We start from the raw sequence: 17,408 nt of genomic DNA on the forward strand, positions 1-17,408 counted from the left end.
CACCTGATTTCTGTCCATTGTCCCCTGAGATTAATATCACCCAAGGTGTCCCATTGTAGATGATACCTATTTTTATGTGATCACACTAATTACCGGAAATGAGTTTCTGCCGAAGGGTCTAACCTTGTGCTCCTTTCTTCCCGTCACTGCAGCTTCACTTGGCAGCCCTGGCATCACTCAAGGGAGATATAGTGGAGCTTAATAAACGTCTGCAGCAAACGGAGAGGGAACGAGACCTTCTGGAAAAGAAATTGGCCAAGGCACAGGTAAGGGATCTGGAAGGGTTTTTTTTTTATTTTTAAAGATGAAACAGATATAGAAATCTCCACAAAACAGATGACGGTTTGATGAGCAGACCTCCTCATGACCACTGTCTAGGTCAAGAATTAGAACCTGACAGTCATCCCAGAAGTCCCTCCTTATGTCCCATCCCAATCCCACTTTTCCTCCCCACATGCCTTTTTTTTTTTAATATTTTTTATTTATTTATTTATTTATTTTTATATTTATTTTTGGCTGTGTTGGGTCTTCGTTTCTGTGCAAGGGCTTTCTCTAGTTGTGGCAAGCGGGGGCCACTCTTCATCGCGGTGCGCGGGCCTCTCACTATCGCGGCCTCTCTTGTTGCGGAGCACAGGCTCCAGACGCGCAGGCTCAGTAGTTGTGGCTCACGGGGCCTAGTTGCTCCGCAGCATGTGGGATCTTCCCAGACCAGGGCTTGAACCCGTGTCGCCTGCATTGGCAGGCAGATTCTCAACCACTGCGCCACCAGGGAAGCCCCCCACATGACTTTTATAGTCATATTTCCTGTTTCTTTACGGTTTATCGCTGGAGTTTGTGTGTCCCTAGACAGTGGAGTTTTGTCTTGCCTGTTTAAAAAGTACGTGTTTCCTTTGAATCTCTTAATCCACAGGTTTTCCCTCCGTTCTTTATTGGTTTTATACTTAGTCTTTTAAAAGCTGGCCATTTGACCTATGGAGTTTCCCACAGTCCAGATGTTTCTGATTGTTCACCCAATGTGCAGTTCAGCGTGTTCCTCTGTCCCCTGTATTTCCTGCAGAATGGCCCTGGATCCAGAGGACCAGTCAGATTCATGGCCAGTCCCTCTGGCAAGACTGTAGAGGGTATTTGTTTTTCCACTGGGAAGCACATAGTATCTGGTTGTCTTGCCTTCTGAGATGTTAGCAGCTATCTTGATACTCAATGCCCAAGTTCACTGATTCATCAAGACTTTACAAAATCATGATATTTTAGTTCTACCATTTCTTTCTCAGTTATTAATTGAAGTGCTTTTATAGAGACATTTCCCATCATCTATGATTTATTGAAACAATGGTATAATTCACAGAGGAAAAGCAGAATCATTGCTTCATTCTTTTGATTCATTTAACATTTTTCAAGGTAATGAATTATTTATGATCCTCTGAAAGTACCCAATTATTTTTTAAAATATTATGAACTTAGGGATTTAAACATATTTGGGTTTCAGTCCTTTGTAATTATTTTCCTTGTAGAAACTCAAAGTATACTATCTTCGGCCAGTAAGAACCTCTTCAAGTTGGCTCCTGAGTCTTTTGACATGAGCCTAGTACTTACTCCAGGCTCATCTAGTACATTTCTCACTCCAAACCTGGAATTAAGCATTCTCCATGTAGCCTTGGTTTTTCTCTGTAGAAAATGGTATTTCAAGACTGCAATCTGGGTGCTAAGGGTGCTTATTGCTTCTAGGTTGGTCATTATTTTTAGGCCTCTTTTATAAACATAGTCAGGAAATTATTTACTTATTTATTTATCTACATATGTATGTATTTATACATTTTAAGATAAAATACCTTAGGAGCTCATAATAATTTCTCCAATTTAAATTCAGACTACAGGGTTCTTTTACTTAGCTTCTGTATTTTGTTTGTATATCCTTTCTTTCACACTAAAAATCTTGGTTCTGAAGTTTACCGAGGATGATTGGATAAGAATATTCCATAATTACTCGTTTGCTTCATTCCATATTATATACAATCAGTCTCCAAATAATAACATTAATACTATCATAACAAATACAGTTACTGAGAAGAATTTTTTAAAGTTTTTTTTTTCACTATGCTTTCCTCATTCTCCCAGTCTTTTGCAACTGTACTATATCCACACTGCCTGACCCTATGGCCATTACATCTTAGACTTTCTCCATTTAGTCCTCATTTAGTCTTCTACAAGTAAATTATATATTTCATGTTTACCATGGTCTTTATGTCAATGTCCCTCTGTTTGTTTGTTTAATGCCTGAAGCTATTTTCTAGTAGATTTCCACAGGGAGGACTCATGGGAATAATCTTCACCAGCTTTCTGCTTGTTAATAACAATGTGTCTCTGCCCTTCATACTTGAAAGGCATTCTTGCTGGCTATAAAACCCTTGACTCATCTTTTCTTTACTTGAATATGTTTCTTTATTCTATTTTGGCAAAGAGAGTGTTGCTCTCAAAGTCTGTTAATAATACAACTTTCTCTCTCTCTCTCTCTCTCTCTTTCTTTCTTTCTTCCTCCCTTCTTTCCTTCCTTCCTTCCTTCCAGTAATTTTACTAGAGTAACTCTTAATCATTCTGGTTTGATATTCTCATGTTTGCTGTGTTTTCTTTTGATTATATTTTGTAATCTTCTTTTTTTTTTTTTTTTTATTTAGAAATTCACGTTCTTTTATTTATTTATTTATGACTGTGTTGTGTCTTCGTTTCTGTGCGAGGGCTTTCTCTAGTTGCGGCAAGTGGGGACCACTCTTCATCGCGGTGCGCGGGCCTCTCACCATCGCGGCCTCTCACCATCGCGGCCTCTCTTGTTGCGGAGCACAGGCTCCAGACGCGCAGGCTCAGTAGTTGTGGCTCACGGGCCCAGTTGCTCCGTGGCATGTGGGATCTTCCCAGACCAGGGCTCGAACCCGTGTCCCCTGCATTGGCAGGCAGATTCTCAACCACTGCGCCACCAGGGAAGCCCTGTAATCTTCTTTTTTAATTTCAGAGAAGTTTTTTCTAATTATAGTGTTTAATATTAGTTTTGTTCCCTTGCCTTTTCTTTTTCTTCAAGGATGCTTATTATTTATATCTTAGATCTTCTTTGCCTGTCTTCAGTATCTGTCACTATCTCAAATCCTTTATATCTCTCCCTTTTTACCTTGTTTTTCCTGTTCTCCATCTTCTGTTTTTCTTAGGCCTTATATGTTGTATTTATCCCCTCCTTTGTGCCTTCTGGCTTAGTTATATATTTATGCATTTTTATTTTATTTCTTTTCTGTGTGTGTGTTCTATTACCTTCTTTCTGAGTTTTTCTAATTTTGAATTATGTTCTTCCATGTTTTATGTCATTTCATCTTTTTAAATCTTTTAGCTTATTTTGAAATAGTAGTCTATTGTTTGGGACTTTTTGTGGAGAGAGAGGTTCTCTATTTTGTGACATGCTTTCATGGTTTATAGGGATGTTATTCTGCTCTTTTTTTCATTCTACTTTCTTGTAACTTTATGTGGGATTTGCCCTCAATACTGTTCTGTTTTTCATTTTTATGTGAAAAATAGTTTCTTTGAACTTTTAGGAGGCAGAGTTGAACATGGCCTTTTTAAGTTCATAGAGCTTCCTTGTATTCACGAATATGGCAACCTGCTTTCTGACACGTCATGGCTCTGTTCCCCTCACCTGCTTCTATCTCGATCTGGTCTTTCCTTTGTCTCTATTACCCCATCCTGTTCAATTTTGATCCTACTCCCAGCAGTTTCTCCTCCTGGCCGGGAGTCCTAGGGCCAGTCTTGAAAGTTCATAGGGACTAGCTGCCTTAGCCCCTTCAGATCTTACTGTGGGCCCCTTGCTCACTCACTCTTGGCTCAGGCAAAACCCCTCCCAGTTGGCCCTCCTCACTTTCCTGTGTATACTTACCGGCTGTTCTGGGGTTTTCCAGTTCTCGGATCCCTCAGCCTTGTTTCTTCCTTCTGCTTCTGCCCACACAGACACCATTTAGGTCTTGTGGATGCTGTTGGTTTGTCCCTACCTGCTTCTGTTTTGTTGTTCAGGAGGATACCTTATCTCTAAGCATTTGGTTTTGATGTGTAGGTTCTCTATATTTGTGTGGGAATTCAGAGAGATTAAAAGAACAAGGCTGCCACAGTCATTGGTCTAGAATGACCTATGGCAGGTTTTGAAAACTCATGTTTCATAATCTTAGACTGTTCGAGTAGAGAGGAAAGACCTTTTGTACTTGAAATCATCTACTTCCACATTTGACAGGCAATCCAGAGAGGTTAACTTGCTTACCCAAGGTCAAATGAGCAGCCAGCCCCAGAGCCAAGACAAGGCTACCAGTGTTCTTTCCTCATACAGGATGTTACAGAGACAGAAATTTTCAATTTTTACTTGGATGAAAACTTAATATTTTCCTTCTGATTATAGAAGTAACAAAAATGTGATAGAAAAAACTGGAAAGACAGCATTATAATATTTATAGTGGACTGGTGAATTAAAACTTTTTTAAATGCTTTGTTGTTGTTTCTTAAGGTGTTTTTTGTTTTTTGAGAAAGTAGTTATTTTTGCATTAAAGAAAAAATAGAATGGTGTTAAGCTGGTGTAAAGCCAGCCATTGTTAATAGTCCTTATTGGTGAGAATTTTTTTTTTTTTTTTTAGGAAAAAGAAATTGTGAGTGCTTTTAACTGGAAGCTGGCATGTACCTCAGTCTTGGATTTTAAAAGATGACCAGGAAGGTTTTTGTTAAAATTTAAGTCTCAAAGACAGAGCAGCTTGTGCAGAGGATGATAAGAGGAGAATGGGAAACTTTTTGTCTCCTATGTTAGGGATTGATTCAGCTCCCTTTTGACTTAACTTATGGTCAAGATAATCTCATGTAATAGTTTTGTTGGCTGGTTTTACCCCTGATGATTACATCACAGTACCATTAGTTGACTCTCTTGCTTGTATACTTACAGTAAATATACTTAAAAATTACTCTTCCTTTCACTGGAAATGTCTTCCCAATTCAGATACTGGGACCCAGGAAAGAACATGAAGAAAAAGGTTAGTCTTGCCAGGCTTATTCCTTTTATAAAGATGAGATTTATGCAAGAAAAATTAAGAACAAGGAAGTGTCTGTGCCGTGCTTTCTGTGTTACACGCCTTGGTGATTCGTGTTTGAGGCTTTACCAGATGGTGGAAGAGCAAGTTTGTGTATAAATGTGTAGTCTGTGGCTTTAGTAAGTTTTACCAGCTCTCTAAATATTACAGAGCTATGATTAAAATGTAAAATATAAATGGTGCTTTTGTTCATCAGAAATAATCAAAGAGAGCTTCATAATCTGTTGAGTAATTATTAATGGTGATACTAGAACTAGTTGAGTAAAAGAAGGCTCATTATACATGGGCAGAAGTCGGTGGAGTTTTAATAGTGATGGGAAGGGAAGAGCTAAGTAAAGGACCCCCCAATACCAATGTGATAGGGAAGGCAAAGTGCTTCTGTATTTGTATTCTACTGCTGTGTAACAAATTGCCCCAAACTTACTGGCTTAAAACAACACACGTAAAAAAAACAAACAAACAAAAAAACACACGTTTATTATCTTACACATTTATTATCTCCTGTGCATCAGGGTCCCAGGCATGGCTTAACTAGGTTCTCTGCAAGTTTGCAGTCAAGGTGTGGGCAGAGCTGCACGCTCGTCTGGACACTCAACAGGGAGAGAGTTCACCTCCAGGCTCACTCACGTCATTAGCAGAATTTCTCTGTGGTTGTAGAATTCATGGCAGCTTGCTTCCTCAAAGCCAGCAATGGAGAGAAAGATTCTAGAATCAATCTTCTGGCAAGACAGTCTTATATAATGTAATGCAATTATGGGAGAGACATCCCATCACCTTTGCCACATTGTGTTAGTTAAAGGCAGTCACACGTCCCACCCAGATTCAGTGAGATGGTAATCACACAAAGGAGACACAGGGATCATATGGTCACCTTAGAGTCTGTCCATCACAGCTTCCTGGGGGATCTGATTAACAGTGCCTATACCAATAGTGATGATCACCACACTTCTTTAGCTCTGTTTTATGCCAAGCAGTATAGCAAGCATTCCGCATGCTTTATCTCACTGAGTTCTCATAATGACCTGTGTTGAGAATACCTTAACATTCCCATCTACAAATGAAGAAATTGTGAGGTTTAGGGAATTTGAATATCTTGCCTGAGATTATGGAGCTAGAAAGCACCTAAAGTCAGGGTATGAATCTAGGTTTCCTGGGAATCCATAGCTGTACTAATCCTGTATTGTTTTTTAAGCTGCCCAGGCTGCCCTGGGGATCTCAAAGAGGGTGGGGAATAGGGCACAGGTTAATTTGGTTTAAGTATCTACCCTCCCAAATCAAACAGGTGCTCAGACCCGCACATGCGATTTGCACCAACACTAAACACCTTCTTGGGGAACAACCTGGTGGGAAAGTGGCGAAGGTTATATACGGTACTGATTTGATGCTTTCAGCATATTTTCTTTGCATTTAATACCAACAATTATTTTCACTAACTGCATTTTTAAAAAGTACTACAGAAGGAGATATATCAAAACAAGCTTCTGAGCCCCTTTGAAATTGGTCAGTAGTAATACAGTACACCTTCTGTTTCTAAGCTCTCTATCTTTAGGTAGCAAGTGTTCTGACTTTTCTACTGCTTGACTTTTAGGAAGAAGACAAACATAGTTTTCATTAAATGTAATGGAGAGAGTGTTTTCTTTCATCTTTCTCTTGTATGAGATACTTACAGAGGTAGTATGGATGCCTTCTCTTTGCCAGGATCTCCCTCCCCCCATTCCTTCCTTACTTGTTTATACTCTTCGGTACACTGCTCTAGCTGTTTTGTTTTGTCAATGACGTTTCCATTTGTGCTGAGCCTCTTTGTTTAGTTGGCTTGGTTCCCCACCCTACCCCTCGGGAGAACCTGGGCAAGGACTTTGAATGAGGGTAGAAATATCCTGAGTGGTATTACTTGTGATCAATCCAGTGTGACCCTGAGAAAGTAGCATAACTTCTTAGCGTATTTTAAAAGGGAGTGGTGCCGACCCTCTTCCCACGATGGTTGAGAGGGTTAACGAATGAATGATGGCATTGCATTTTTCAAGAATGGAGTTTATAATACCCCCTTAGGTTTGACAGCTGAGACTAATGTGATGATTAAAGATCAGTGGCCTCTGTGGAATAAGATAAAACCCAGTGAAGAACATTAACAAAACCATAAAGCTTCTTAGCGTCACCGCATTACGCAGGGTTTTTCCAACAAGGGCTCAAGTTCTCAGGCCAGTCTGTCTCAAGGCTGACTCACAGCTTTATCCCTGGATTGCACCAGTTGCAGAGATGAGCCTAAAGGGTTTTATTCGTAGTGGTTGTAATGATGATATTGCTTGCTTTTATTAAACATTTTTGCATATAGGCAGTTTCACCCATTTATGTGGCTAGAGACAAGTATTTATATAGATTTTATATTTGTTTCATCATCATGATAGGAGAGCGGAAACCTAGAGAAAAAGCTCAGGGTATGTATTAAGCTCCAGATGAAATTCAGGAAAAGCAAAATTCCATCCTATCTAATCCCAATCTTTTTTTTTTTTCTTTGCCTTTCAAACTGAAAGTCTGTAGTTGCAGGAGAAATCCAACTTCCTAATGATACTGACCTCCAGAAATTCATGGCAGGCAAGATGCTGCAAGCCTAGGCTTTCTGGCTTTGCTGTACTGTAGGATCAGTCAAAAATGGAATATAGGTTGGAGGACCCTGGGTAAAATTCTCTGTAATAATAGAAGAAAAAAAAAGCAGTAGCATGTTGTTTAAGACCATTTCTTATTTTTGCTCAGCTGAAATTATGTGAGATGTTTCTATACAGTAAGGAGGCGAAAGTAATCCCTCATCTGCGAGTTTTGCTAGAAGAAGCCGCCATTGCTTTCTGTTCAGAAAGTTGTTGCTGAGTAATTGACTTTGGTAGCTAAAGCTGGCTTGATGGGAGCTGGAGGGACGTAGAATTCCCTGCTTTATACCCCCTTATGTCTACTTTTCTATTTCGGTGCTCCCAGGGGCTTGAGGAGAGAGCTATTTGGGTTTCCTAACTCTCCTCTGGTATTGTAAGGCATAATGTTCATGTTTCCTGGAGTTCACCAGAGGTGGTTCGGGGTAAGAGACCAAGGGGACATCACTCTGCTGCCACTTGAGGTCTTTAGGTAAATGGTAAGGAGGAGCTAAGCCCACAGCTCAGGGAGCTGGAAGGGAGTAGAGGCGAGAAGGCTGTGGCTAAAACAGCCTCAGCCCCTTGACTCTGAGGATTTTGCAGAGCGTTCTGTTTGCTATCTGGGTTTTAATAAATAGTCCCTGTGCATTTGCTCTGTTTTCATCCATAAAGTGGTTGTATCATCAGGATATACAATGATAACAAATAACCCCAAATGTTCAGTGGCTTAAATTATCAAAGGTTTATTTTTTGGCTTCTTGCTGGGAGCTCACTGGGAGTGGCAGGAAACTCTGCTGCATTGTCCTCACCCAGCCTCCCAAGCTGAGAGCCTCTACCATCTGGAGTGTTGCCCAGGGGAAGAGAATATGGGAAAGCCTGCAGAAGCGCTTAAAGGCTTCTAGGCAAAAATGGTGTATATTCACTCATATCTTGCTGGACAGGCAAGTCACATGGCCTTATTCAGCTTCGTGGGGGAGAAATATTCCTGCATGTGCATGGATGGAGGTGAACCAGAGTCTTGGTAAACGCCCCTGCAGGCTGCCACCAGGGTGCTGATGCTTATGTGATGTGCATCCCTTATGGTGGTCCTGGCGGTGCCCCACATACATAAGAAAATACTGGAGAAAAATGAACACCATTTGAAAAAGGATCTTGTTAATGGATTATGAAAAAGTGGATGTCTTTTTATCATTCTTTAAAATTTTCTATAATGTACTTAAATTTGTAACTTAAAATTGAAAAATTTGTGCAAACGTTACGTAGTAATAGGAGTAATACTCTTTTTCCTGTTTGGTTGTCATTGTTATATTACCTTCTTAAATGAGGCTTTACTGGAATACCTGCCCATAAGTGACTCTCATAGGGAGGTGCAGTATACAGCTTGACCTAGCCTGTGTCCTTGTGAAACAGAATACCCGAAATCACATAGCCTCCTGGGTTAAAAAACGCTCTCGGAAACTCGGGTCACTGAGAGGCGTGGGCAGTGTGATACTTGAATTGGGCCTCATTTTAACAGGCCAGTCCTGCTTGTGTGGGAGGCCGCCAGGGCAGGAAGGCACTGATTGCTCACAGAATGGCTTTGTCTGTCCTGGGTGCTCCCCACTCATCTGCCACTTTTAACACACTGAAGTGCCCCATTCCTGGGCTTGGTCTTGTGCAGTTTAATGGGAGCTGTTTAACAAGAGTGTTTTCTTGAGTTCTTTTGGCTCCTGCAGGTAATGACTTGTTTCGTCCTGCACTGTTGCCCTTGTGGGAATTGATGCACTTCTTCCGGCACCACAGCTTGGAAAAGCTCAAGGGATTTTTTCATTCAGCTTGGAGAGCAACGCTTCCACTCATCTTTGGCTGGGCATGATGAGTGTGCATGGAATGGGTGAAGCGTGTTTAATGAGATACCTCAAGGGGATTTTGATTTGTAACATCAAATCAACTATGAGCTATGTCTTCTCAGTCATTCATTCATCTGGAGGCTAGGAGTTTCGATAATTATTTTCCAGTATTCTCTTTTCACTGGGAAAAGAATCTCCAGAGCACCATTCTATCATCTCTTCTTCCCCCCACCCCCACCCCTCCAATTCTGTCCATGTTTCTTATGCACCAGCAGAGAAGTCTGCTTGGAAGCTGTGACCACATTTCCCTTCAAAGGTAGGTGTCATGGTGACCCTCCCTATTGGCACCTAGCACCGTATCATAGTTTAGGAAATCAAGATATATCTATTATTTTAGAGGAAATATTAAATTATAGAGGCTTTCCACCATTGTGAAAAAACATACGTATGGAAAAATATAGGAATGTAACCTTTGCCTTCAGCTGAGAAATTTTTTCCTCTAAGATGTTCTTGTTGCTACTCCCAGATGAACTCCTAAGTTCCAAATAGACGTTATGAATCTTTTTTATCCTTTCAGCTGCAAGCGCTGTTGTGTCTGACTGAATTATCGGGCTTCCTGTTGAGTCTTGTTCATACTCATACCTTCCAGGCGGACTTTCCAGGTAGAGGCAGGGGGAAGATGGTACGACACCAGCTCTCATGCTCTCGTTATCTGGGTACCAACCATCTGATCTCCCTGCAAGCCGGGTAGCCCCACAGGAGCTCACCTCTCAGATAGCTCCTAACAGCCAACAGGGGCACCTAGAGTGGGCTTGGTGGTTATCAGTTGATCCTGTGTCTTTTTCTTGAATAAACACTTACGCATCTTCATTTTTAAGTGGATTTTGCAGTTTCTTGTCTGCCTTGGTGGCGGTGGCGGCCTGTTGACCTGTAAAGACTGAAGGAGGAGGAATAAGTGGGGAATTTCAGGGAGAGTGAGAGCTCGTGGAGTTTGTAAGGGGAAGTGTTTCACAGCAGTTTATAGCCCTAGAGAACTGAATATGGGAAACCCCGGAGCAGGAACCAGCAAGATGACAAAGTAGTAGGAGTCATGGCATCCACAAGATCAAGGTCAGACCGGGCATTATCTCATAACTATTGTAAGATCTGGAACTGGTGACCTTCATGAGAGCGTCAGCTACATACGCACATACACATACTACACACATGCAGGTGCATGCGTGCACATGTGCACACACACACTCACATACACAATTTGAAGATGGAAAAAAAGACCAGTAATAAAAGCTCATAGATAGTCTGCGGGGATGGAGAGAAGCAGTATTCTGCTTATGGAGAGAAATAAGAAGCTTTTTCATTTACTGACAGGTACTATCTGTGAGACACTGTCATTTTGTGGACTTCTGTTGTTCCTCTTAAAGTGTGATGGATCACAGGTGAAAAGGCATAACTTCATGGGAAGAGTATTTGTGGCCTGTCAGGGTTTTGTTCTGGTTAGGAAAGCTTCCATGTAGATGGGACTTTCACTTGTCCTTCCTCCTGGCCTCTGGTTCCACTTACTTCCTGTGTGTTGGACCTTGAGTGGACGTTATTTGACATTTTGGGTTGTCACTGAGAACAGCAGTTCACATCACTGTTTCTCTGAAAGTCACCATCTCACAAAGGTCTGTGGTACAGGTTCCTCTCCAGTCTTATTTCTGGAGCTCTGAGCAGCACCCAGGAAGTTACTACATTCATAGTGACCAAGCTGTTGTTCATAGGTAGGGTCCCTGCCATGATTTATACCAACGTATTTATCATACTTTGCTGAGTACTTCTGTTTCAGGTAGCAGTCTGTTTTGAAGGCTTTGTGTCCCTGCCCAGTAGCTTCTGGGTTACACCATTGGAAGCCTGGCAGATTTTAGGGACGGTGAGGACATTGGACATGGTGGGTGAGAAGTCTTACCTTGCCTGCCTGCCCCCAGCCCTGAAAGTGCAAAGCTGGCAAGTACGTGTGGCTCTTGGCGTTAGGAAAACCTTGCCGAAAATGAAGTTACGATTCCTCTGCTGAATGGGAAATTAATCAGGACTGAACGCAGTAGACAGGGGCAGAAGCTCGACTCCTTGTTCTATCACTGACTGGTGTTTATTATTATGTAAATGAGATTAAATGTACAATGACTGGTTGGGGGTTGAGGAGGAGGGAGAGAAGTGAAGGAGATGAACAGGTTCCTTAGGATTTAAACTCAAGATGCAAAGCATGTTTTTATAGCATCTGCTGCTTCTTAATCCTTCAAATGCTGAGCAAGGGAAGCTTCTCGGTTTCTTGAAACACAGCGATTTATTCATCCCATCGCACACCTAGGTCACCCACAGTGAACCAGGCTGTGTGCCAGGTGCTAGGGCTAAGTCATGAAAACACCCAGCCCCTGCCTTCCCAGAGTTTATAGTCGAGTAGGAAAGGATATTGGAAAACATTATGTGTGCAGATAACCAGCCAGGTAAGAAATGGTGTCATACAATTTAGGATTATTTGATTGAAAAGTGGCTGAAACATACCCTAGCAAACTTCAGCAAAAAAAGGAATGAATTGGTTAAAAAGGAAAAAATGAGCAGCCATAAAAGAACTTGGGAAGAAAGCTCTGGGGATAGAGGTAGCGGGGACTGGAGGGCAGTCTCATCAGCGTGCAACTTTAGATCCATTCACTCAAGATTCGGATTCCAAAAAAAAGGCATCTGCCCGCTCTGTGGCTGAGGAAAAACAGGAGGTGTGGATAGTGTGCAATGGCAGAGGGACCTTTCCCCAAAGAGCAAATGAGAGCTAAGAAAGGTAAAGACTCAGATGTCCGCCAGGGGCTTTGTACAGTTCAGCTACTGTTGTGTCTTCGGGGATTCGTGGCCAATGCGCAGGTGTATGTTTATTTGGGGCATTCTCCACATTGAGGTTGTGACGGTTTGAGGCCATAAAACTTAGAATCACTCACCTGTAGGTGTGTCCACTCATTGGCACTTCTGTCTTGTTCTCTCGACGCCAGTGTGAGCAGTCCCACCTCATGAGAGAGCATGAGGACGTCCAGGAGCGAACGACGCTTCGGTACGAGGAACGCATCACCGAACTCCACAGTATCATCGCTGAGCTCAATAAGAAGATAGACCGTTTGCAAGGCACCACCATCAGGTAGTCGGCTCCCAGCCAAGGCTCTCTCTCTGCCCGTCCGGGTGGTAACCTGGGTTTCGGACTTGAAGTCAGCCCTATGAATTATAACAATGTTTTACTTGTAACTAATATTTTTACAGTTGATAAGTATTTTCTCTTTACTTTGTTAACCACGTGCTTTCCCGTCCATTATTCTGTTCTGACCTTGATCCTCATGGTAACCCTGAAAGGTAGACCAGGGTGGGAGTTGTAATCCTCAGTTGACTGATAAGGGGAAGTTGAGTGAGATGCTTTATCAACAGGTTCTAAGTGGAGCCTCTTCTGTCTTAGAGACCAGCATCCCTACCAGCCCTTTTATTCACCAGGTCTGTTCTAGATATACAAACTCAGTGCATCCCTTGGGGCCTTTGAGAGATTTATGAACGTGGCTTTTAACTAAACATCACGTATGCTTCTAGATAATCTAACAAATTTTTGAGCTCACTTGAAGTTGACTTACCAACATTGACGCAGCCTCGTACAAACTCCTAAGGCGGGCAGTTGGGGAGGAGCAAGATTTGATCCATCACGTTATTGGTGAAAAAGCTCGGGCTTAAAAATGTTAATGACTACTTTGAAGTTACCCTTAAGAGAGAGCAGATAGAGGTGGAGTTAGAACCCGCAATATCTCTGCCTTTACTCAGTTTTCTTTCCATAGAAGTGATTGTTGGGGATTCTGCCTTCCTTGTTCATCAATCAGCTGGCCCCTAAGTCTCCCGCACACAGCACTTGGTTGGTGTGTCTGCCCTGCTGTCCACACGAGGGGTTTGCCTTAAGTGACTTACTGAGCCAAGGAAGAGAGCTTTTATCTTCCTGCCCATGCTCAGGGAATAGCCCTCAGGAAAACAAATGGTTGGCATCTACTTTTATGGAGAAAGGGTGCTTTGTACTCTGCCTGTTTGTATAGGCCTCAATTAAAACAGTTTTAGAGGCAGCTTCTTTAAACTCTCCCTCTGGAAGTCCTGGGTTAGAAGAAACTTTGGGGGCGTTTTGTTCCAGCTCTGAGAGTTACAGTAATGATGGGGCTACTTGATGAGAGTACTGGTGGGCCTCTGTTTCAGGGCAAAGTTGTGGAAAAATTTGCACTGAATTGGAGCCACACAATACATCTCATATTCCAACTTAGAACCTCAAGCCTTTTAAATTGTATCCTGGTCTTCAGAGTGATTGTAGGTTAGAAGAGCAGAGACGAATTTTCAGCCCAAAGAAATGATTATAGCAGACTTGAAGGAGGCTGACAGAGTACACTGGCAAATTTGTAATTTCCATTAAAACATGCTGCACTTTTAAACACTTGAGAAGGTGAAGGCAAATGGACTCAGTGAGTTGTGAAAAGAATGCATCACGCATCACCTAGGAAACTCAATTTCAGGATGTTTAAATTGAATATAATGGCCAAACTGCTTCATGTTAAAATACAGTGAGCTTCTTGAGCATAAACGTTTATCGGTGCCTTTTATTTAAAGGGAGATTGCATCTGTACAGATGTCACATTAAATTCTGCCTGTTTTCATTATGTAAATGCGCTAGCCCCTCCTCGAGGTGGGGACTCCCTGCAAGGCTGGAAGACTAGCAGACATGTGGGCCAGTAAGGCAAGGCTCTTCTTGTCCTCTGAGCTCTAGTAGCTAAGGCATCTCCCAGCCTCCATCACTCCAGGAAATTGGTTTGCTCTCAGGTCCTGAGATGCTATAATAGACCCAGTGCAGGAGGAGCCAAATGCCTTGGATGAACTCTAACTGCCCTGGCATATCCAGGCTGCAGAGAATTGTCATGCTAATCAGGTACATTCCTGGCACCTTATAGACTTTCTTGTCACTTCAATCCGGGCCTGAGTTAAGAATTTATTGGAAAAGCTGAAAAATCATCAATCAGGGAATGGTTTATGATATATCCACATTTAAGCCATCCTGAATTACGTAAGAAAAAGATATGACAGTCTCATAGTTTAAATTTTTTTTCTCAGGTCACAATCAGAGAACCAGGGACCTTCTGTGACTGCCCTAGAAGACTCTCCCATCTTCTATAGCCACAGGGCTACTGTAGTGAAGAGTCAGACACTGCAGGTTGCTGAATTCCAACCTAAGTTGAATTCAAAGCCACATCCGATCTCTTAGGTTAAAGGTTAAGCAGTGATAGGAAAAGATGAAATGGTGAGAATCTAAATGGACACATTTGGGTAGATTCAAATGAATCAAAATGCCTAGAGCCTGCAAACGCCACTGAATTTCCCCTCCGGCAGAAGCAGTCCCACTCCCGGTCTGATAAAGTTAGTCCTACCTTGCTTGGAGACTCTGTAGCAATCTGATCCCAGGTAGAGGGTACCAGATACATTCATACCTCACCGCTACTCCATTCCTCGCTATCTTTAGGCCTAAAAGTAGCCAAATTCAATCATGCCCCAGGGGGATAAGTAGAAAATCCAACCTTGGAAGATACAGTTAAAATATGTAAGAGATTTATAAGATTTTATTCATTTATATTCACAGAAACTTGAGAAGAATATATATAGGATTAGGGCCAAAGTGTTCTAGACCAGGGAGGGAGGAATATAGTGTTAGATTGATGATGAATTTATTTATACAACTGTTCCTATCAGACATTCTGGATTTAGTGTGTTAGCTCCAGCAGTTTGATTAAATGAAAACTAGAGTCATTGGAGGATTACATTAAATAATGTTGAAATGCCAGAACTTCCCTAGTGTAACATAGGAGTCCGGAGGCCATGGGAGCTGGGAATGTTGGGTGGGAGCTGACGTCACTAAAATGGGGTCTTTGATGCCACTTCACTACTGGAGTCAGTGTGGGCTTGGCTGTTGTACTGGTCCACAGGGCTGCAGTAGGAACCAAAATGATTCGACCCGTAGAGATTTTTGATAATGGCTAATTGATCACGGAGTCTCCAGGATGACTAGACTGCATAATTTCTTGCTTTTTTATGTATATATGCCATTTCCTTTTTATTCTCTTACTTTATCCTGTTATATAAGGTGAGTTGGTATTGGTGAAGCTTAGCATTTAATAGTTAGGCTATGTGATACCAAGGTGAATTTGTCATTAAACTAGAAGAGGAAGGCTCACCTAACAATGGATATAATTACCGATGGGACTTTGGGTCTCCCATTTTGATGAGACGGTGAGTACATTTACATTTGAACGAGGGTTAGTTACGGAAGCTTGATGTCATTGCTGTTGCAGTTTGGAAATTTAAGTATGTGTGAGAGGATGTGTATGGTTGTCAAGTAGCCAAAGACAGTAGTATGGATGGATGTTGTAGACAGTACTGTAGACAGCATGATGGATGTTGTCTGGCACCTGGTACCATTCCCGCTCCTTCTCTCTACTCTCCCCCAAGTCAAAGAAGATTGACCCTGGGGACTACTTCCCAAACTCCCTTAACAGCTGGGCTCTGGGATACAGTTTTGGTTCTGCCAGTGAGATGCATTCACCTGGATCTGGAAGGCTGAAAGGAGGTGGGAGCCATTGTCCCTCAGGCCATAATGGTGGCAGCTGACATACAGGCTTTGGTGAACATGAGGTCCTGCATTGACTGGCCTGACCCTGGAGCTGTGGGCAGGTGTGAAGGCAGCAGCAATTTCCTCATCCTGGAGGGGACCACAGCTCTGATGGCAAATCTGACAGCCCCGGGTGGCCTCCACCCACCCTTCTCTTCTCCAGTCCTTCCTTCCGATGGTTTTGTAAGCACGAAACTACCTAAGTTAAATCCTACTTGAAACACCCAGAAGAGTTTGTTTTCCTAACTGAACCCTGCCTAATGCGTCCTAAATCCCATCTGCTTGGAATAAACACTGAAAAGTTTGTATTTATGGCCTTCTAAAAATTTTTTATTCATGAATATTTTAAACAAATTAGATCATATAGGGCACACTGTTTTGTAATATGTGCTTTTTCACTTAACTGTATGTTGTGGCTTTTTTTTGACGTTCATCTGACTTGGGGGGATTATATAATGGGATGGGTAAAATGGAAAAATACGTCAGTAGCTCACTTTGGATCTGGGGGAGGAAAAAAGATGTCTAAGCAAATTAAACATGAGATCTTTTGTTTCCCAAGGAGATTATTTTCTTTTCCCAAAAGCTGCTCTCATAACATCAACCTTTCACTGCCAACTCTCATGAGTAGTTCATGATTTCTACTTCATTTCCCATTTGCTTGTTAGCCCACAGCTGTCTGGCTTCTGACCCCAAGTTTGCCAAAGCTCCTTCTGCTATGTACTGAATTGTGCCCCCACCTCCAGTTCATGGTGAACCCCTCGATATGACAGTGTTTAGAGATGGGGCCCTTTGGGAGGTCATTTGGTTTAGTCGAGGTCATGCAGATGGAGACCACATGATAGGATTAGTGAGTGTCTTTATAAAAAGAGATGGCAGAGAGCTCGCTTGCTCTCCAGCTCTCTCCCTGCCATGTGAGGACGCAGTGAGAAGGCAACCATCTGTAAGCCGGGAAGAGAGCCCTTACCAGAAACCAACCATGCTGGCCCCTTGATTTTGGACTGCCGAACAAAGTCTAAAACTATGAGAAAATAAATTCCTGTTGTTTAAGCTTGTCTATGGTACTTTGTTACAGCAGCATAAGCTAAGACACTTTTTTAAAAATCACCAATGATTTCTTAACCGAAAAATCCGGTGACCTTTTTCTTGTTTCTGGCCCTTTTTTGCAGCATTTAACCCT

General features: G+C 42.1%; 1 protein-coding gene across 2 annotated transcripts in view; it reads left to right on the plus strand.

The window, feature by feature from the left end:
• Positions 1 to 17,408, plus strand: part of MCC (MCC regulator of WNT signaling pathway) — a 430,278-nt gene that overhangs the window by 318,212 nt on the left and 94,658 nt on the right. For both annotated transcript variants that reach the window (XM_007192096.3, XM_007192097.3), the window contains 2 exons: positions 153 to 266; positions 12,558 to 12,700. In XM_007192096.3, the coding sequence (XP_007192158.3) occupies positions 153 to 266; positions 12,558 to 12,700 (257 nt within the window). The remainder of the gene's footprint in view (positions 1 to 152; positions 267 to 12,557; positions 12,701 to 17,408) is intronic.

This window comes from Balaenoptera acutorostrata, chromosome 2 (assembly GCF_949987535.1).
Source record: "Balaenoptera acutorostrata chromosome 2, mBalAcu1.1, whole genome shotgun sequence".
NCBI lineage: Eukaryota > Metazoa > Chordata > Mammalia > Artiodactyla > Balaenopteridae > Balaenoptera > Balaenoptera acutorostrata.